Raw genomic sequence first — 21,525 nt, 5'->3', positions numbered from 1 at the left:
TCCTGTTTTCTCTCTGTGCACATCTGCCAGAAAACATCTGGTGAACATCAGCCTTTCAACATGGAGCACAGGGATCATCACTCTTTCCCCTTTCTCTGATGCATCGTCTTTCCTGCGGACGGCGACGTAAGGAGAGACGGGACGTCTTCCACATTAAAACCATGGAGCAAATCGGCTGTAAGCGTCCATGGTCGGAAACAAAGTGCTGTATTAGCTGGTGGAAACAAGAAGGCTGCAGGTTGAAAGGGATTAGAAACAGAGGCCGAGGTGCTCAGACTGGGAGCTGGTGAACAGATGTGAGCACGGACAAGGTGGAGTGGACTCAATTCATAGTGGGGCTAAAAAATAGCTTATAATTTTATAACGCAGTAAATGTTGCCATCTGGTTTATGTTTTACTTTTTCGGTTGATTCATACATTTTTTATGGATTTCCTGCTTAATTGAAACTCACCACTAATACTTTGTTTCCATTTACGTTTGATTCATCCCTGACCATGAAGGAACTTCCTCTGCTCCTCTTCTTGATACATGTTCATTGCCTATGATCTCAGCTATTTGAACCATCTGCTCTGGACACTATATATGTCACTCAAGCGGTTTCTGGCTTTTATCTCGAAGATGGAAAGGTGCGCCAGACGACCGAGCCGCGGAAAAAGAAAAAGAGACAGATTCATTTCGCATTATGAATTTTTGACGTCCACTTGTGATCTTTTGAACACATGCTCACAGAAAGGAGCTGCAACCGCTGCAGCTACTTGGTCCTCGAGATGATCGCGGGCTAAAATGAAAACACAGGCGCAGTTCTATCATCATCATCCATTTTTTGGAAAATATTTTGCGAAGATTTATTATAAAAATATAAATGTTTCCACTACAAATCATTTTACATTAGTAGACAAGGCCATCTACATTTTCACACGTAGAACTCTCACACAGATACACAGGTCAGTCTTGAGACAACAAAATGAGGGATCTGGATTCTCGGTGCATACTGTAACAATATTGCTCTGTCAAATGTCCCAGGTTGAAAGTAAGTCAAAAACCAAAACACAGAAAGCACTGACATAATTTACTGTATGTTACAAAAAACACATCAACATTACGCTGTATAATGTTAAATAAATAATAACGTAACCATAATTGCCTTTTTATTGTAGAAAAACAAACAAGGCAGACAATTATAATTAAAAAATAAGATAAAATATAATACAGATGATTTTTGTCTCTTTTTTTAATTAAAAATGTTGCACAATTTTTATTTCTTCATTTACACATACAAACATTTTTACAAAGAGGGATGGCCACACACATATAGTGAGATCTGCAGCGCTAGTTGCTCTCATTAGGATGGTTTACATTATGTACATGCTAATTAGGACACGTAGCAGCAACAGCGGCATCCACAGGTCGACCGAGTCACGGGACGGGGCCGGGCTTCCCAAAAGCACCGCGCTCGCGTCTTATCGGCTAGATAAGCTACAGCCAAGGCAACAGCATGTCCATTCAAAGTGCTCAACTAAGTGCTTGGAACGAGCTCAAAGATGCCGTCATATGGGGTTAAAGATGCCCCGAGGTACCAAAGTGCCCCCCCGTAGAAAGACTCATGTGGGTGACATCAAAGCAGGAGGTTATGATGGTACGAACGTCATCCCAGGTGCCTTCAGGAAACCCCACCCGGACGTACAGTACAGTATGGTGTGCTAGTACACGATCTCCAGAAGAACGAGTGTGTTGGACGTGTGGCATCTCTGTCAACGTGCTTCCACGCCTTGGTTGGTTGAGGGCAGTGACGGCTAAACCCAACGCCCCGATGACAATGACGACAACGACGACAACAACGCGATCGATCCAGGATCGTTTTTCTACTCTGCTTTCGGGTTCAAATCTCAGCAGCTTTGTTGATGGTAACATTATACCCAGCGTTATCGCGCTGATCGCCCGAACTTGTCTGACTAGAAAACGTCACGGCATCACCTGAAGCCAAGTCTTCGCCCCCCCATCGTCTAGTGGCACTCTCACTTCCTGGATTTGCTCCACCTTCTCTGTGTTTCTTGTGTCAGAGAACAAAAGAACAAGTAATGCGTACATCCTGAGATTTCAAACGGAGGGCATTGGGTTGAGGAGACAGCACTAGATCTGTACAATGTCTGTTCATGATGCCAAAAAAATGAGGAAACTCCCGTGTGTGTGTCTGTTACGGCCCCTGCACCTTCAGAGAACAATAGCGTTCAATACATGATACATGTGACAGACTCATGGCTTCCATACAGTGAGATTATTTAACTGATTATCATAATTATTGCTTTAATGTGACATGTCTACTGAATGCAAAATGCTATATGTTAGAGCTACGGAGTAAGATGGCTCTGTTATCAGGTGCATCCAGCTCCAGTTCTCTCACGGATAGAGGCTGAAAACTTAGGTAGTTCCGACGAAATCTCCCAGCTCGGACCTCGCGGCTCCAGCAGGGGGTCCGCTCAGGTGTCACCCGTTCCCCACAGCCAATCACAGAGAGCTCGGGCTTCGCGTCGGATCAGTCCAGTCCGCTGAACGGGGCGCCGCTGGCCTCACTGGCTCTCCTCTGGCCTCACCCCCCCCCCTCCTATTAGTCTGTAAGGCATTTCAACTGGGGTGTGGAGGGATGGCGAGTGGAGGGATCAGCCAGTGAACTCGCTGGCTTTTTCCGCTTCTCTGCTCGGGACTCGCGTCGTCTTTCACCGAAACAACGAAAGCCCTCGCTTGAATGGGGTATCGGGTATTTCTTCCATTCTGTGTTTTCGTAGTTTGGATACGCAGCCACCGTGTTACAGTGCAATTAGCAATCACAGTCTGCAAACACAGACGGAGAGGCGGGATCGTCTTTTAAACAGGTACTGGGCCGTTCTTGGTGTGGGAATCTAGGGCTTTGAGGCTGCTCACAATCTTCTTCTGCGGTCCTACTATAGTCACTCCAATCTTTTTCAGATCCCTGGTTTGAGAGTAGAGTGAGGAGGAGGAGGAGGAAGAGGAGGAGGGGGTTCGGGAAGGAGACACAATGAGGTAAGGAGAGGAGGAGGAGGAGGAGGAGGGAAGCAGAAGAGGAGAATGTGTGGGTTAGTGATTGACGATGTGACGCCCAGATGGTCCTCCACGACATGCTCCCTGTGCCGCTTCCCCTGCAGCTGTCACTCACAAAGGACCGCATTTCCCAGAAGGCCACTGGGCTGCCACATCTCAGCGGGAGGAACAATGTGTGTGTGTGCGTACGTGACGGGGTGGGTTAAGGAGCCTGTGGAGGCTCCACAGGCAGCTGCTATTAGGACCCTGTCAGTGAAGGAAACGGTGGCACTGAAACGACCACAGCCGCAGAGCAGGCCCAGTTTCCTGCACTGAACCGGACGCCTTTGACATAGTAGGTGTAATATGTGAAGGGGAGCAGCACAGGATCATGTGTAGGATATAATTCACTGATGCCGATGGATCTGTTACCTTGTTTAAGGAAAGATTAGGTACATGCAGAGAAAAGACCATGTTTTGTTACGGGGTCAGTTTCACCATAAATGTTAACGACCAGCTGTAGTTAGTAGTTCTGTACCTACACACACACACACACACACACACACACACACACACACACACACACACACACACACACACACACACACGATACACACAACCCTGTCAATATGTCATAGAACACACATCTTTAGCCTTTTCATTGTCCATTCAGTCCGTTAGTATTAGTTGAAGCGGTGGATCTGCAGCTGGAGTTGCGACACGTGTGAAGGCAACATTTCAGCATTTTGATAAAACTGTGTTGTTAAAAATATCACATTTAGGCTTTTATTATTTCGCAAGCAGACGTTTTAGTTTGCCAAAGCAGCCACAGCAAGAGTCTGAGAAAACCCAGAAATTCAGAGACTTTGCTTCACTTTATGTCGCAATATAAAGGGATAGTTCAAAAAATAAAAATGAATAAAATAAAAATTATATATATATATATATATATATATATATATATATATATATATATATATATATATATATATATACACACAAACATATATTTACAAACTTTTGCTTTGCTTTTTAAACTATCCCTTTTATAGTAATACAAGTGAAAGTTCGTCAGTGGTTCTGGCTCCAGGTTCAGGGCTCTCTCCTCCTCCACCCACCATCCAGAGCCTAAGGAAGCGGAGGGGAGCTGGACGTTAGAGAGTGGTGATCCCCATGGACGGCTCCCACTCTGGGCACGTCGCCGGTGTGACGTGGACCTCCGTCAGAACCACTCTACTGAGACACAGCCAGGCCCAACAACATTAACAATGTGCACTCTTTTTTTTCTATAATCATGTTTAATGTACAGTCTGGTTGTGATAAGTATGATTAAATTATGTGGTTGGACCACAGAGATACCTTACAAACTACTGAGTAGTCCTTGCTCAAAACAATATATCACAGCCAGAATTAAAGCTTTATGATTAACACTATGTAATTCTAGTCATATTAGATATATGTTTGTGTTGTAGGCAGATAAACAGTAAATGTTAACAATCTGCTGTTTAGAGTATAAGTAAATATTCTTAATATTTATCATTTGAAAAAACAATCTTTGCTTTCCATGGTTGTGAACTAAAGCAAGGATGTACAGTTTGTTCATTTGTTCATCAAAGCCAGTTCCACCTGCGTCCTTTCAACATCATCTCCGTGCTTTCGCCCATAAAAACCAGCATCCATTATTTTGCCACTGTAGATTGTCTAGATCCTATTGTCGGTCGTTCCGTGGCCAATTTCCCACTTTCCTAATCAAACACCTGGGATGAACTCCGGTTGCCCCGATCAGGAAAACACACCAGATGACGCAGTATTTCAGACACTTCATTCTAGCTCGTCTTGAAAAAGGATTTCAATTACTCCGGCAGATGAGTCAGCACATAGCGGCCGAGTATGATTACGGCTCCTCGGAGGTCAGAGCGTTGCCAGGCCTCGTGCTGAATATCAAGGACTAGATTAAGACTGTACAGATCAATAGAGCAATGTATACGGGGCTCAGTCTTAGGGAAGGCGGCTGGTTGAGCCAGACGTCAGTGATCCGTTCTAGAATCCAGCCACAGACGGCGGTGGATGATTTCTTCATTGCAAGATTGCACTGCTGCAGTGATGCATCCAGTCAATACTTAATGTTGACCTGCTCCTATTGTGCAGCGTTGGCTTTTCTTCTGGTGAAATACGTTGCTTGCAGGACAGAAATCTTTTCAGGAGTAAAGATTTATACAGCACATTTTCTAGTAAGTGTCATGAATACAGTTTATTTAATTATAATGTCATAATTTAATAAACATTAGAATAGTTAAATAAAAGATGCTTCATATGTCGTTTGTCTCCTGAGTATAAAGTTTCACTCTGCACTTTTCTAATGGGTCGAATAAAGACTCAGAGAAATCAACTCTTAATGTGTTTCAATTACAAGTCGTTGCGAATTTAACACTGCCGTCGGTGGAGATTTAAACCCCTCTAATCTCTGTTGTGCGTTTAACAACTGCTCCTGTAAAACCATTGGCGTTAACGCTGCACAGCTTCTTCTTTCTACCCCATCGATCCTGGTGCCGCTAATGACCGGCCGCTTGGTAAGACGTTACAGCTGGCTACTCCACAGCTGACCCCCCCACCACCACCCACCCACCCATTGCTGCCATCACTACAGTGAGAGGCTGCTTTGATCACAGTGATTAAAAATGTCCAATTATTTACTCGGTCACATTCCACATTAATTAAGTCATCAGCAGGCCAACAAAGTGATAGAAGGGACATTATTGGACTTCCCATTGTGAATAAAAGAGCATAATTTACAGTAAAATGAAATTTATTATTCTTTAAACCTTTCCATTAGATGCTGCTTTAATTTAAATTTAAATTACATCTACTGTATATTACAGTGCACCGAGATAGCACTGAACCTCTGATACATGTAATTACTATGCATCAGGTATTCATTTTATCATGAATCATGAATCCTGCTGTTTCTCTGTATTTTTTCTTTCTTGTTGAATCTTCATTTTCAAAAAAAAAAAAAAAAAAACTCCCTTTCTGCTCGTCCTCTCACCCCCTCCCAGTTCCCTTGTTCAGTACTTGCTGGGCTGAAAGCCTGGCTAACGTCCTGTCATTACTAGTTACCATGAATCTCATCTTGGCGCCTTTTGAAACGGCTCATACTGTATGTGCGTGTGCAAGGTCTTCGCTAAAAGCCTCTTCAAGTTCCTGCGCTTAGCCCTCACGCACTGGACGTCTTCACATGAATACGAGTAGAAGTCTAATGTGCGTTTCCGGCTGTGTGCTTGTCTTACTCTGTGGAGGTCTTGGCCAGGGTGTCGCAGGAGCTGTAGCTGACGCCGGAGAAGGCCTCCTTGCAGGGCAGCGTCCTCATTCCATCCATCCAGTCACCCATGGTCCCCACCGAGGGAGCCTCTGAGCTGCTCCTGTCCAACAGCAAGTTGGCCGGTCTGAAAGGGCCAAAGGAGAAAAAATAATTATTATACTGGCAGGTTAGAAACAAATACAACAGTGGGATGATCTCTCAAAATAACAAGGTGATGTCAAAGTAATAGCATTTAGATTAGATTAAAATAGGATAATACACGGGTAAGAACAAGGGTAATGATTGCATGATTATACCATGATGAGGCTGTGATATTTAGATAATGCAAATGTTATTGTGTCATTATTTCATGATAAACTGAGCTGTAGGAGTTTATGCTTTAATGGCATCTCACACAGATCCTCACTTTGTGTCTGTTGTGTACTTTGTACTGTACTTGCACAGTGCCTTGGGGTTTGAATATGGGAGGTAATGGCATCACGTCATGACTAACTACTCCCATAACATATTCAGGAACAAGATTATTAACAACGACTGCATCAGCTTCATTTTGTTTCCTGCAGCACACGTACCATGCGGCACAATGCAACATTAAATTTGATTAGAGTTAATGGTTTCAATTGGACCAAATCAAATTAAATGCACTGCGTTGGGATTTAGAGAGCTCAGTCTCAACAGCAGAGGGCGAATGGAAAAGCGGCTGCTCTTGGTGGTGATTGATGGGAGGAGAGGAAGGACAAAGCAGGTACCAAGACGTGGGAGCCAGACTTCTTCGTCGGCGTCCCCTTATGATGTCACAACCACGTTTAACACAAGTGAGTCGCTGACTGTGGCTTTTGTAAAGAAATCTGGGTTGCAACAGGACGGGACAGGACAGGGACAAAGCACAGCTGTCCCTCAGGGAATCCTATTCATAGCCTTGTAAATAAACTCATTATAATACCAGGAAGTCCTCCTCTGCCAGACTGAGTTGGAGTGACAGGGATGTTTGGAGCCACTGTGTGTGTTTATGTGTGCAAAAACGCTGGGAACTTGTTTATGAAGCGAGCAGGACGTTGCACTGCGTTGCAACTGGATGCTGTGGAGGTTGCTGATGCACGGCCATTTGCATTTGATTGCATTGCATGTTTAGTCTAGCTGATATTCTGGGGTATCCACTCACAGCTGCCTTGTTCTTTGCGACGCAATGTATTTTGATTAGCAACAGCCAAGCGCAGTGAGAAGAGTGGCACGACGGAAAATCACCAGGCTGTTGTCGAGCAGCGGTGTCAAAAATTCCATACTAAGCTAACAAAGACAGGAGAAAAGTGAGATGACGTTTCAAAGAGAGACAGGGGGGAAAGAAAGAGGAAAGAGAAGCATTTGAGGTGGTGGAGTGGGTGTTGTTACAATGATTGAGTCTTTTCCTGCCAGATCAGAGGCCTGTCAAAATGCTGCAGCCCCCCCAGGACCTCCTGGAGAGCCCGGTTTGTAGGAAGAGGAGGGGCTCACGCCCGCAGGGTGGGGTTGGTTGAATTGTATGAATCTCCATGAGAGTCAAGTAGATCCCTTTTTTCACGAGAGCAACAAAAAAAGCAAAATGCTAGTTTCTCAAAGACATCATCATACAATAATACTGTACTGTAGATTTCCAATATACATTTGCTGCAGAACAAGTTGGCACAAGAAATGTGCTTTTTTTTCGAAACATTTTTACTTTAAGCCTGTCAGGACAAGAATGCAACTTTTCTTTACAGTCCTATCGATTCTCTCCTCTCCTGTACCTACTTTCTTTGTCTTCTCTGATCTCCCTTCCCCTCTTTTCCCCTCTCCCTCTCCTCCGAGAGGTAAACTGCAAATGACCTTATTTCCCCTCCCGTATCGTTTTTTTTTTTGGTTTTCTTTGTTGTTACATTTTCAGCAAAGTCTCGCTGTAACATAAGAGACAAGATGATTGCAGAGGAAACAGTGGAACAGAGGGATGTGTCGGAGGTGGGGAGGATACGGAGAGAGGAAAAGCATCTGCGTGCCTGCAGCGAGGGGGTTTTAAAACCCCTCATGGACTTAGCATCACATACCGATGCAGAAAACACCCGATCGAACGGATGGAAGTATAAATATGCTGGAGAGAGAAAAAAAAAATCTACCCCCTTCTCATTTTCACTCTCCTCCTTTTTTACAGCCTCTCGTACCTTTGACCTCCAAAGAACCAGGACTGTGTAGCCTCTAGTTTTTTAGAGCACCCAAGGGAGCAGCGAGGTGGATGAGACGAGAAGATTAAACAGATACATGTGGTAAAGACGGTGTGGGAGGAATTCACCCCTCTCTGTGTTACTGGGGCAATTCCCAGGCCGCTCCTGGAAGGGGTTAGGCCGACATAAAGAGGGGATGTTTGCTGCTTTAATCAAAAATGACTTTCACATTGTGTGAGGATGTACGATATTCGGTTTTAATCAACACTAGTCAAGTAACGTGAAGGAAGCTACTAACATAATCAAATGCACAACAGATCCCAGCAAAGAATGCAATTCAAATCTGAACCTGCTAATCAGAAATCCACCACTGCTGGTGTTTGGCCAACGTCATTAAATCATCTGCCGCGTTTTGTGCCTCTGTCCAGTTCACTACACTGCACAACTTACTCAGCTCATGCATTTAGACATTTTTGAGCTAAGAATATTCATCTCAGCTCAACCTGAGCCCTGGTCCCCTCAGGAGGCAATGGGTTGGACTTCACATCTATATTTCCACTCTAACTCCTGCAAGTTTACTGATAACATTATGATAGTGTGGATTAGATTTCTTATTACTGCACATTACAATGCTGCAATGCCATGTTGGACACCTGAGAAAACCTGTGATCACATATGTTTTAGACACCCTGTAAAACCAATAGTACACACAGCGGCCTCTAACCCTGAATGGTCCACTGCTGGCCCGTAATTAGTTTCTAACAGCCAGGCTTGGCCCACTAACCCCAGGCCGTCTTCAACCACCTAGAGGAGCACTAAATTCTGACGAGGTGCCACCCCTGACGTCTCCAGATGCTCCAGCCAGGTCCCAGTCCTTTAGTCTGGGGTTGGCGGAGAGAGGGGGTGCTCCATTAACCAGCCAGGACGGCCCTGAGACAAACGAGGTGTGTGGAGCTGAGTGCAGCTGCTCTCACTGTGCAACTGCTGCTGCCGCGCCAACACACACACACACACACACGCACGCACACACGCACGCACGCACACACACACACACACACGCACACACACACACACACACACAGACACACACACACACACGCACGCACGCACACACACACACACACACACACACGCACGCACACACACACACACACACACACACACACACACACACAGACACACACACACACACACACACACGGATATGCACCTCGCTCCCATAAATCACCACAGGCTGCACTGTTGGCCAGCCTGTGCTCACCCAGTGTTAAAAGCCAATCAGGAAAATGACATGCAAACTCCAAGGGACCTATTTTCACTTTCTTAAGAAATCATTAGTCAATGTTATGAGCTTTGACGTCTTCATAAGATCACGGCGGCCTGCTGCAGACCCAGCGCCCTCTCTCTGCCCACAGCTGACATGTGTACAAGAAAAAACGAGCAGTCCCCTCAAATAATGGCAGCTCAAGACTGAGTCAAAAGAATGAAAATACAAGGAGGTACAGTATGCGAAGAATAAATATTAGTTTAAATTGCTGGGCGGTATTAATTTGAGTGTAACACCACACTAACACAGGAAGCAGGAAGACGGTGTTTGTTTTAGGCTCCTGTTCTGCCTGGCTGTAAAAACAAACATGCACGGAGGGACGAAGAAACGTACGTCTAAATCACAACACAGCGTTTCCCGGTTGGATCCCTTTGTCTTTCTATTGTTCAGGCCGCTAGTTACTGTAGCGTATCTGCAGGTTTTACCTGGACGTGGTGTTGGCTGTGATTTTGAGGCTGCCAGGGTTGCGGATGAGTTTATCCAAGATGCTGACAATCTGTTCAAACTTCGGCCGGTTGTTCCTCTCCTTCTGCCAGCAGTCCAGCATCAGCTGGTACAGGGTCGCTGGGCAGTCCATGGGCGGAGGCAGGCGGTAGCCCTCGTCTACAGCTTTTATCACCTGGATGTAGCAGAGTGGACACGTTTTACTATCATCAAATCCAGTAGATGGTATTTTAATCAATGTAATAACATTTTAAGTCTCCTCAAAACACATTCGGCTACGTGAAATGCTCTCTCGTAGCAGTGCTCACATCCTGATTGGACATCTCCCAGTACGGCCTTTCCCCATATGACATCACTTCCCAGAGCACGATGCCGTAACTCCAGGCGTCGCTGGCTGAGGTGAACTTCCGATAGGCGATAGCCTCCGGAGCCGTCCACCGGATTGGAATCTTACCTCCCTGACACCGAAATGAAACAGAAGAGGAATTAGTCCTTTGCACGGCAGATACATGATCACATATGTTGCGTAACAGTCTAATATCCTTGTGGAAACAGCGTAAGAAATGTTTATCACATTCCACAGCTACTAATATGATTTTTAATGGCGTCGACCTGCTTCACACTGCTTAAGGAGCTGCTGAGACAGTTTTTTGACACACATTAGAACGAAATCTTCTCACAGTGGGACTAAATATCTCCTACACACTGGCAAGTGAAAATATTTTTCCAAGACGTAGAATCTGAGAACAGTCACATATACTGTAAGAAGGTGCATACTGAATGAATGGATTTTATCTAGTCTTCAATCAAAATGCAACTAGATGATCAAAATCTTAACCAGCAGCCGTTGATCTCCTGCTGCTGCTCCCTAAAAAACACACGCTGTAGACGACTAGTTATTATTTCAAATTATGCATTTCTGGGTCCAGAGCATAAAAAAAGGCTCGTTGACTGTTTATTTGACAAGCGATTCTCAGCCAGAAAATTACACAGCGTGAAGAGAGTGCACCACACAAGCGGTACGCACATCAGGATGACCCCATGACCTCAGACCTTAAATCTCACCTTTAAAGACCTTAGCTGTCCATTTTCTCCACCAACCCCCATACATCATGTACTTTACTTTTACATTTGACCAATTCTAAAAACCTCCAAATACTATTAGCATTAAAATCTCGTTCCATCTGATTCCAATATGATCCGATCCCCCGCGGTGCACGCTGCTTGGAGTGTCTCTGTGTGATCTCCCAGCAGGTACTGTATACGTTTGTCATTGCTGTGCTGTGCGCCACGGAAGCAAGGCTTTGTGGATTTATGTTGGTCTTATCACATCCCTGTTTTTATTCATGTGTTCCTCTTCCTTGCTATGAAGAATGGACGAGGGATGCAGTGTGGTTCCTGAGATTACCTCAGAATACAGGATGCATGTGTGGAAATGTGAATTCGTGGCCACAATACATCAAGTCAGTATGCACAGCAGCAACGCATGTGACTTCAGTGTTGTTTAGTACATAGACGGTGTTGCAGCCTAAAGGGGAGACGTGATGGATTAAGTAGATTACTGCATATTCTATCAGGAAGCTTTGCATAACGTCGCACGCTTTTAGGGGAGAGGCAGTAAATCAACCTTGGACCGGCGCATGTGTCCATGCCGTCATATGTCTCCATATTGTCCCCCGACTCACCCTGGTGGTGTACGCAGCCTCCGGGTCGTCCTCCAGGACCCGCGACAGGCCGAAGTCTGACACTTTGCACACCAGGTTGCTGTTGACCAGGATGTTGCGCGCCGCCAGGTCCCGGTGAACGTAGCCCATGTCTGACAGGTACTTCATGCCCGAGGCGATGCCGCGCAGCATGCCGACCAACTGGATGCCCGTGAACTGGGCATCGTGCTTCTGGAAAGAGAAGACCGAGACCGAATCAAGGGAAGGTAGGAGCTTTAAGGTGTATGATACAGACAACACAAAGTGAATCTGACCTTTCTGACCATTTGCATAAAATGAAACCTTTCTACCGTCCACAGCTTTTTCATTAACCTTTAAAAACCACCTTTGACGTCCTGCGGGGCCTCTTCTGCTCGACTGTGAAATCCCAAGTCTTGACACATGGCATTGCATAGAAATTAGGGTCAAACCAGTGTAAAGGAAATAATCCATCTCTTTCAATCAGCTCACTGATCATATGATGACGCTTTAATGGTGACATTTTCTCTCTCCTCTTGTTTCATTCGAGCAATCTGTTCACGCTGCAGACGCTGACGATCCCGTTCCGCCTCTCGCTGGACAAAGTACAAACGCACTGTAAAGCGCGTTTCTTCTGCCTGCGCTGCTGTGTGGGAGTGTTTACACTGGCTTACACCGGCAAGTGTTTAGAAGTAAACCTATACGTCAAGCGATCCACTGCCCATGTCTGGTTGGGGCAGAAGCGTAAACACAGGAGACGTGAGCGCAGCCGAAGATTAGAGCCACGGAAATAACAACGTTGGGCAATCGTTGGCCGCAGATTTGCCGCTGTCTATTTCTATGGGGGTTTGTTGTCGGCGTCGGTGCTCGGCTCGTAGACTGTATAGTCGGCTGCTCGTCGAGCTTTGTTTGTGCAGGACCACGTCAGTGTAAGATGAGCCCACCCCACCTCCTCCTTGGTCTGGAGCAATTAGTGGCCAGACCACCGGGCTTTAATGCTTTAATGTTATATATTTACTGTCATACATTTGCATGTGAGTTGGGACCCGTGACATTTCTCTTGAAAGACTGCAGGCCTCTGGGAACATGTCATGACCGCCGGCTACTCGTCCTGTAGATGTCTGGATGCTGTGCAGGCACAAGCATCGGCTGTCTGGTTTAGCGTTTGGCTAATTTGGGGAGAACATGCGACAGACGAGACTTAGATCCAGGCAGATACAGCAGGAATGGAATTTCCTTTTTTGTAAACACCTCAAGCCTTTTGTAACAGTGAAGACAAGCAAAGATGAGGTGTTTGACTTTGTGTAGAGCAGGTGTAAAACTTTTTGACAGCTGTTCCTTAATCCTCAACCAGCCGACGAGCAGATCAGTACGACTGCACCGGCCTCGTGTGTCCGTGATGCTACTCACTCTCAGGAAGCTGTCCAGGGATCCGTTCTCCATGTATTCTGTCACAATCATGACGGGTTTGCCTAGGACAAAAGACATAAACAAATAAATGACTAGACAACGGACCCCATCAGACAAAAGCCAGCATCAAATTGATTTCTGATTTATTCTCCGATGCCGTCAGTCGACGGAGGAGCTGTGAGTTGACTTAAAGCAGACACCGGCGCATGTACACGGAGCCTGATGGGACCCAGGTTGAACCTACATTCTTATCTGTCTGTCACACACACACACACACACACACACACACACACACACACACACACACACACACACACACACACACACACACACACACACACACTAGTCTTAGGGCCCTGGCAGGTCAGCTGTCAGAGTGTGACATCTTTATTTCTGTGGGAAAAAAAAAAAAAGCTGGCCGTAAATCTGCACCGACCGCTGTCATCTGCACCTGATCAGACTGTGGCCAACACGAGGTTTATTACTGGAGAAGAGAAGAAAGAATTCTCCTTAAGAAACCTTTAAATCAGCCATTGTTAAATGAACAGCGTCGGTGTCAGGACTCATTTGTGTCCCATATGGCTTTGTTCTCCCGGCTTCACTCTCGACTTCCCACCAGCCGTATGCTTCATCTCCATTTTATTCAGATTAATGCGTCCTCTTCCCTCCCTCCGTTTCACTTTCTTTCATTCTCCATTTTTTCTATCACCTCTGCCTTTTCCCCATCACCCCATCCTTCCCTTCTTCCTTCTGTTCCTCCTGCATGTATTAATGTGCACCCTCCCCACATCTGGCTTTTTTTTCCCCAGGAATGACACGTGCCGTGAGTGGAGAGGGTGATGGAATTGGTTGTTAAAAGAAACAAATCAATTCCCCATCACTGGGAGGAAAAAAAAAACTTTCCATTAACAATGATGGAAGTTGGCTGACTCAATGGATTTAATTAAATCAGCAGATCTGAACAAAACGGATCTGGTCCGAATTTTAATTCAAAATATCCCTGACGCTGACGAAGAAAATCCTGTTTGGCACAAGGAACGGTTCAAAGTGAAGGCAGCGATGTAGGGGTTGAGAATAAACGATGGCTTCCAGTTTGTGAACGTCTCAGAGCGCGTCCTTGATTTAGACAAACAGTCTACTTCTCAACTCACAGCACAAATCATGGCGTAAACACAAGCACAGATAGAGTTTAACACACACAGCCTGCACTGAAAAGTGGTGATGGATCAGTGTGTTTACCAGTGAACTACTTAGTTGCAGATGGGGACTGAACACACCCAGGCCTGTTTTGTCCTCCACCCTCTTTCCTTCCCTCGGCCTCCAGATTCTCAGCGTTGGCAGCAAAGATAAAGGCCCCTGAGGTCCTTTGTTCTCTGAACACGAGTGTACAAGTGCTTGTGTGTGTGTGTACTGTATGTCAGAGAAAGAGCTACAGTATGAGTGCGTGTGAGGGAGGGAGCAAATATGCAAGCTGTGAATCAGCCAAAAGCAGCAACAAGGTAAATGAGGTGTGAAAGTCTCAGGATTATTAAGAATTAACAGGAGCAGCTTAATAAATCACCCTACAGCAGTGTGTGTGTGTGTGTGTGTGTGTGTGTGTGTGTGTGTGTGTGTGTGTGTGTGTGTGTGTGTGTGTGTGTGTGTGTGTGATATTTTAAGGAACACTCTCAACCTGTACAGTATGTACATAGATTGGTCAAGCATGAGAGCAACCCCCCACCAACCAACCAACACACACACACACACACACACACACACACACACACACACACACACACACACACACACACACACACACACACACACACACACACACACACTGTACTGTGCTGTAGGGCGATAACGTGGAAGAACCTCATCTGTTGGTCTACAAACAGCACAGAACTACAGTACATATTTGTGTTATCGCAGCATATCGCAACAGGAAGACTGTTACAATACTGTGTGATGAACATGATGAATAATCACACACACGCATCAAGCTAAAACTTAAAAGCATCTTAATCTTTACGTGTTTGTCCGCTTTTGTTTTTTTTTCTACTCCCGTGACTCAAACTGGATAATCGTCCGTTTTAATTTCAAGTATCTGTCCATCACGTTGCTGAACTACTTACTATAACAGGCAGTGTATACAATGTGCTGCGCTAATGCACTGCAGCTCCGCTCTGGCAGTTGTCTGGCAAAGCACACGGCTGCAGAGAGAACGCACGAGAGACACGGAGCAAACGCTCGGCCCTTAATTAGAACAATATGGACCAAACAGTCATCTGCTGCGTTTTTTTTACAGCTTGATTGCTTATTTAGCAACACTGTTTGTGATTAGAAGAAGTGCCATACGTCTGTGGAATGAAACATAAGAGGACGGGAGATGAATGAGGGCATTGAAGAGCGCCAAAAAAAGGGATCACGCAGACGAGTGGAGGTGGAAATCGCAGAATAAGAGAAAGTGCAGTTTAGGAACAATAGAAGTGACTTCAGGGATTTTATTCTACTTTGCAAAGTGCAGTAACAAGGACAAGCCTGTGCCACAGGGAGTGATAGAGGACCGGCCTGTTTCAGACTCATTACAGCCCTTGTTCTGCACTTATTTCTTAAAGAGGCCTTCTGTGTGCTAATGATAGTCTTATAAAGAGGCCCAGAGGCGAGCGACTCTGAAATATGGATTTATGGCTCATAGGCTTTGATCCCAACACACTGATCTGCAGAGATTTACACCGCCGTGAAACTCCTGCGCTCCCTTCACAAAAGCGCCGTCCACTTTGGAGCAATTTGTCAAAGACAACTGCAAACTAGAAACGACTAAAAGATTAAAAGAAGCGTGATTGGGTTAGTTTTTTTCTTCCAGTTAACGCGGAGCGACGCGTGCTTACTGCGTGTCACCACCCCTTCCAGCCTGATGATGTTGGGGTGGTCGAACTGTCCCATGATGGAGGCTTCGGCCAGGAAGTCCCGCCTCTGCTTGTCCGTGTATCCGCCCTTCAGCGTCTTGATGGCCACGCAGATCTCCTTCTTGCTGGGCAGCTTCAGGCGGCCGCTGCACACCTCGCCGAACTCACCTACGGAGTCAGGACACAGGCAACATCAGGCCTCAAATGACCACAAACCTAGATAAGGGCAGAGCACAGTGTGTTTACATGATGCTGTATTGTTATTAACAAGTGGCCCAACTGTTTGTTCAGTTGGAAATATATGAAAAATGTGTTTACACAAAAAAGATATATAATTTTAAGGAGGCAGTGATTGAAGAATTCTATTTTAAACAAAGCTTTTCCGCCTTTAATGCAGTTTTTTAGGTTTAACCAAAGAATGGATTCAGCTTGTAGAGAAACCATTCCCTGTAAGGAAGGATTCCCAATCTGGGTCTCATCACGTTGCACGTGTTGCTGCCTTTGCAGCCGGTGGGGAAACAAGCTGTGGGCGTGTCACGGTTCCGTCGTCTGGAACCACAGCGTCAAATTGTGGATGATTGAATCGCAGTTTGGTCTCGATTTCAGAATCAACACCCCAAATAATGAGCCCAGTGACAACTGACAAAGAGAAGAAACTGCATTTAAGTTGTCATCCAGTTTTTTGGAAAAAGATGTTTGTAGTCACTCAAACCATGGCTAGTTCATTTCCAGAGCTCTGGCGCCTGCCAGCGAGCGTTGCATGGGGCGTAGGACGTCTATATGCTGTTCTTGGAACCAATTAAAATTGTTCCCTGTAATGAACACTCAGAGCCAAAGACGAAGCTGCACATCAAACAGGAATTTACTGCCATTGCCTAAGTCCCATTAATCAGGATACGTATCCACTGGATTTGACCATAAATCACTACGTAATTATATGTTCTGACCACTCGCTGTAATAATAACACCATATGTGGCAATAAACTTTGAAATTAATCAAGCCGGATCCAAAGATCTAAAAAAACAGGATTAAACTCAACAGACAGCATCACAACCTCTCAACTTCCCTTCGATGTCGAGTTAAAAACTCAGCATGACTCAACATCCACTCTTGGAGATCGATTAGCATTCCTTGCCGGTGAGGGGAAGTGTGTGTGAGTGTGTGTGTGTGTGTACTTGTGTACTTGTGTGTGATCCACAAGGTAACTGAAGGCTTTGTAGGCAGCCTGGACACTTCAAAGGCAGCCAGCCATGTTGCTGCTGGTGACAGGGATTTGGCTGGAAAGCGGGATGAGTGGAGTGTGTACATGTGTGTACGGACCGTGTGTGTGTGTGTGTTCGTATGTATACATACTGAGCGTGCTCATGTGTACTGATGTCAGAGCTAAGATGTGCAGATCTCTCTCCATGCTGTACGGTCTTCCCTTATAGCGCCTCTGGACCCGAGGCCACGGGTCAAACCTTGGACTTGAAGTAACAGGTCTGGAAGAAGTTAGGCCAGAATAATTACAACCTGTCTAAATAGCAAATGCGTGCCTGTCGCGTCCCGCTCCGCTCGGCTCCGCCGGCCTCCTGGCAGTGGACGGAGGAGCCGGGCCGGGGCACCTTTTCATGCGGCCACTCCGGGAAAGAAGATCCCCGTCTAATAAGGCTTGATTAGGGACGCTCGCTCCTTTCCTGTTCTGGGCCCAGCTAGGTATCCCGCTTTGATGTTAGGAGCCTGACCCATGTAAGCAGAGCGGAGCATGTGTTCCGTCTTTTAGCACAATCACAAATTGGCAACAAGATCAAAGTCCCGTTAAGATGTTTAACAAAGACAGATGGGGATTGGAAGGGAGACGGAGGGAAGAAGTCAGCGAACGCCACATATACGGCTTTGCGAGAATCACACAGACGGGTGTTGCTCCGCGTTTAAGGCTGACGGACAAATACGTCGACATCACAAGTCCTCGCCTCTGGGCTTCCATTCACCTTCTGCTGGGTCAAAACCAGGTCCCGCTGTCTGACGTGACTCGCTCTTGAACAGCCAGGAGCTGATGCATGATTTCATGCGTGAAAAATAATACTTGGTGCATGTAATCCCGCATGAACTACTCCACAACAATCAACAGTATCCCGTGCGCGTGTTATTTCAAGCCCCGTACTTTAATTAATGCTGCAGCTAAGGCGTATGAATCACCATGACGTCTGAGTTATTAATGGTGTTTATGCGTTCTTGTAACCCGTTAATACCCTTTATGCTTCCTGCACACATTTCTGATTTCATACTTTAAGGCCTTTTGGTGAAACAGGCAATAAAAAGGCCTTTTTTTAGGTCAGAGAGCAGCGATGGGGCAGGTATTTAACTCACGCTCTGACCTGACAGCTTTACAGCGTGAAGGACTGAGGGTCTCTGAAGACCAGCCCGTCCTCGTGTACCGTGAGCTTAGGTCTCTATTTATTTTCGCCTTCACTCGGCATAAATCAACGCATTATCCCTCCCATCCGCACCCTTGTTCAGCGTGGAAGGGAAGCCTGTTTTACTGTTGCAATCATTAGACTTAGTTCAGGATTAAAGCACCAGGCAGATAATTGAGTGTGGGGAAGAAAATGGAGAAAGGGAAAAAGGAGGGGAAGGGAAAGTGAAGGGGCTCTAAACTACTCCTCCTTTTAACCATCGCTCTCAATCATGGAGGAGGAGTGGAAACAAGGGACCTCAAGCTGGGACATTAAATGCTTTCTCGTTCCCAGCTGAGCACTATATGGCGCACATTTAAACTCGCCTGCTGCCATGAAAATGTACAATGGAGTTGTACATAGACCAAAGGAGTCGTGCGCTTGTGAACTCGGCGGGTCTTTGTCATTTAAATGGAGCATGCAGGAGCACGACAGCACGGCGAAGTGGGGAGGTTGAGGCCGGGGAACTAAAGGAAACATTGGTCTCTCTTCGTGTATTTGCTGTGTGGACTGACTTAAGGTGGACGCAGTCCAAGTGAGCAAGGGATCTGAGCAGATCTGGGCAAATGCATTTTAATATGTGGCTTCCCGAGAAAACAGAAGAAGCAGTTCAGGTCACTTTATGCGCGTGAACGCCAGTGTTTTGTTCATGGTACATTAAAAGGCGCCAGTGGCTTGATTAGAAATGAGCCGTTATTATAGTGCCCGGTTTAATCACACGTAGCCTCAATCAGACCAAACTCAGATTAGAACTAGAAGGCCGATACTTTACATGAATTTACAGATTCCCTTAAAATGTCTATTTCAGCTCAGAGTGTGTCTGTTCCAACAGCGTCTGGCTGTTTTGCTTGACGTACAGGCTCTATATGTGTCCTACAAAAGGAGGTATGTGAGATTCCCTGCGTGGCCTCACCTGCTCCCACCACTTTGTCGATGGCGATGCAGGAAGCATCCAGCTCCTTGGCGAACTCGTGCACAGCCTGGCTCGGGTCCTCATACGTGTGGGGGTCCACATAGGTCCGGACGCCCGGGAGACGCACTGCAGTAACACAAATAACATCCTTATTGCGCCCATTGGATCTTATTTTTTCTTAATTGCTTTGGTGGTCGTAGGGACATTAACTAAGTGTCTACTCCACCGCAGATTTAGTCTCTCTGACACATCACGACTCGATGGCCAGAACGCTTGTTCAACCAGGAGCCAGTTAATACAGTAAATCATGTGGTAGAATAACAACACTTCTCAGAGGCTCCGATGCTGAACGTGGCATGTCTCCAAGCAATACCGCCTTTATGTGTGAAAGTAAATCTCAATCAGGCAAATCACAGCCAGATGCATGTGCAGATGATTTATGACGCCAACACATCCTAAAAGGAAAGGCTGCTCTGAGTCAAGTTGCTCAAGCCTAATATTATCATTGTGGAAACTTAAGAATACATTTATGTACAAATTAAAAAGGAGGCGCAATCACTGTGACCATCAAACTCTTCATATAGGAATGTTATTATTGTTCGAAGAGAACCGTAAATAAGGTTGCGTTTTATGATGCAGGGGAATTTACGTTCTGCATCTGACCCATTCCTGCGTGATGGAGGGGGCAGATAATGTTCGGTGCTTGGGGATTTCTTGGTCTAAAGCCTAGGTCAAGGTTAAAGGTGGAAGCATTCCTCGTAAATAACGCACTGGATATAAATAAAGCAACGGAAAACAAAGAGGGAGTAAGGATGATTCAGTTTCATGTGCTGCACAACGCTAAGAAAGAGCCTTTGTGGAGTAAATCCAATGATTATTGGTCATTTAAATCAGACATTGAAAAGCTTTTCACTGAACTAACCACTGTACTTCTTCCATTTCCAAGCGTAGTCTCTTGGACTGTTTTGCAAATGAACTGAGAAACCTCCCTCTCAAACCAAATGAACCGTCTAAGACACCGTGTCGTCTTTGCTTCTCCGTCACAGGGTCCGTCAGGCAGCTACCTTTTGGTTAATACCTACTTGGTGAATAAGGACAGATCATTACCAACCAGCCCCGAGGAAAGAGTCCGGTACTTACAGTGGCCGTTGCCAAAGTGGAGTCTTTTCTCGTCAGGATGTTTGGATTTGCTGTGGCAACAAAACCTGCCAATGCAAACGGGGAAAGGTCAGAGGTGGTGTAGTGCCACATCCCCCCAGTAAGACTGCACCCGTCGGCCCATCCGGGGGTCCCGGGTGTGAGCGTGTGCACTCCCAACTCTTCCAAGCCAAGAGTGGATCAGTGAGTCTTAAAATGAGCCTGTGGATTTATACTCTGGACAATCACTGCCAACGAAAGCCACACGCACACACATTGAGTATGTGGAAAAACAGCCTTAAAGGCAAACTACGTAATAGGTGAAACCTCAGCTTTCTACCGTGTGACGGCGGCTGGAAAATTGTCATTTTGGGAATAATCGTGAAGGAGCGGAGCGGGTGCTGGACAGACCTGCCAATCAGGACGTAGAGCAGCACGGTGAGCAGGATGATGGCCACGGCGGAGGAGATGGCGATGAGAACAACCTGGCTGCTCTCGCTGGAGATGGAAAAGGCTGCTGAAGGAGCGAAAAGCAAAAGGGGACAATGAACAAATTCGCTCACACGTCTCACTGAATTCATAGACATGTTACAACATGAAAACTAAATATATATAATATAATTACTAAAAGCTTAGTTATTAAAATTGGGTCAATATCACAGACAGATGCTAAACATCAATACAAGAAGGTTGTTTCAATAGAGCAGAGAAGCCTTTGATACATGGACTAATCTACTGGACATCAAGACCCGTTTCTGTGC

The 21,525-nt window shown here is 45.8% G+C and overlaps 1 protein-coding gene across 4 annotated transcripts in view; it reads right to left on the bottom strand.

Moving 5' to 3' along the window:
- Positions 1 to 802: 802 nt before the first annotated feature.
- Positions 803 to 21,525, bottom strand: part of epha3 (eph receptor A3) — a 65,079-nt gene continuing 44,356 nt past the window's right edge. Inside the window, exons 8-18 of one of the 4 annotated variants that reach the window (XM_055504910.1) lie at positions 21,176 to 21,281; positions 20,768 to 20,832; positions 19,628 to 19,753; positions 16,261 to 16,446; positions 13,391 to 13,452; positions 11,984 to 12,193; positions 10,607 to 10,756; positions 10,280 to 10,473; positions 6,325 to 6,480; positions 4,156 to 4,273; positions 803 to 2,969 (exon numbers count right to left, since the gene is read on the bottom strand). In XM_055504910.1, coding sequence (XP_055360885.1) covers positions 4,192 to 4,273; positions 6,325 to 6,480; positions 10,280 to 10,473; positions 10,607 to 10,756; positions 11,984 to 12,193; positions 13,391 to 13,452; positions 16,261 to 16,446; positions 19,628 to 19,753; positions 20,768 to 20,832; positions 21,176 to 21,281 — 1,337 coding nt within the window. In that variant the 3' untranslated portion in view covers positions 803 to 2,969; positions 4,156 to 4,191. The remainder of the gene's footprint in view (positions 2,970 to 4,155; positions 4,274 to 6,324; positions 6,481 to 10,279; positions 10,474 to 10,606; positions 10,757 to 11,983; positions 12,194 to 13,390; positions 13,453 to 16,260; positions 16,447 to 19,627; positions 19,754 to 20,767; positions 20,833 to 21,175; positions 21,282 to 21,525) is intronic. The other 3 variants (XM_055504911.1, XM_041068748.2, XM_029135735.3) reach the window with 3 other exon arrangements.

This window comes from Betta splendens, chromosome 21, assembly GCF_900634795.4.
Source record: "Betta splendens chromosome 21, fBetSpl5.4, whole genome shotgun sequence".
NCBI lineage: Eukaryota > Metazoa > Chordata > Actinopteri > Anabantiformes > Osphronemidae > Betta > Betta splendens.
This window is presented reverse-complemented; position numbering and strand designations above follow the sequence as displayed.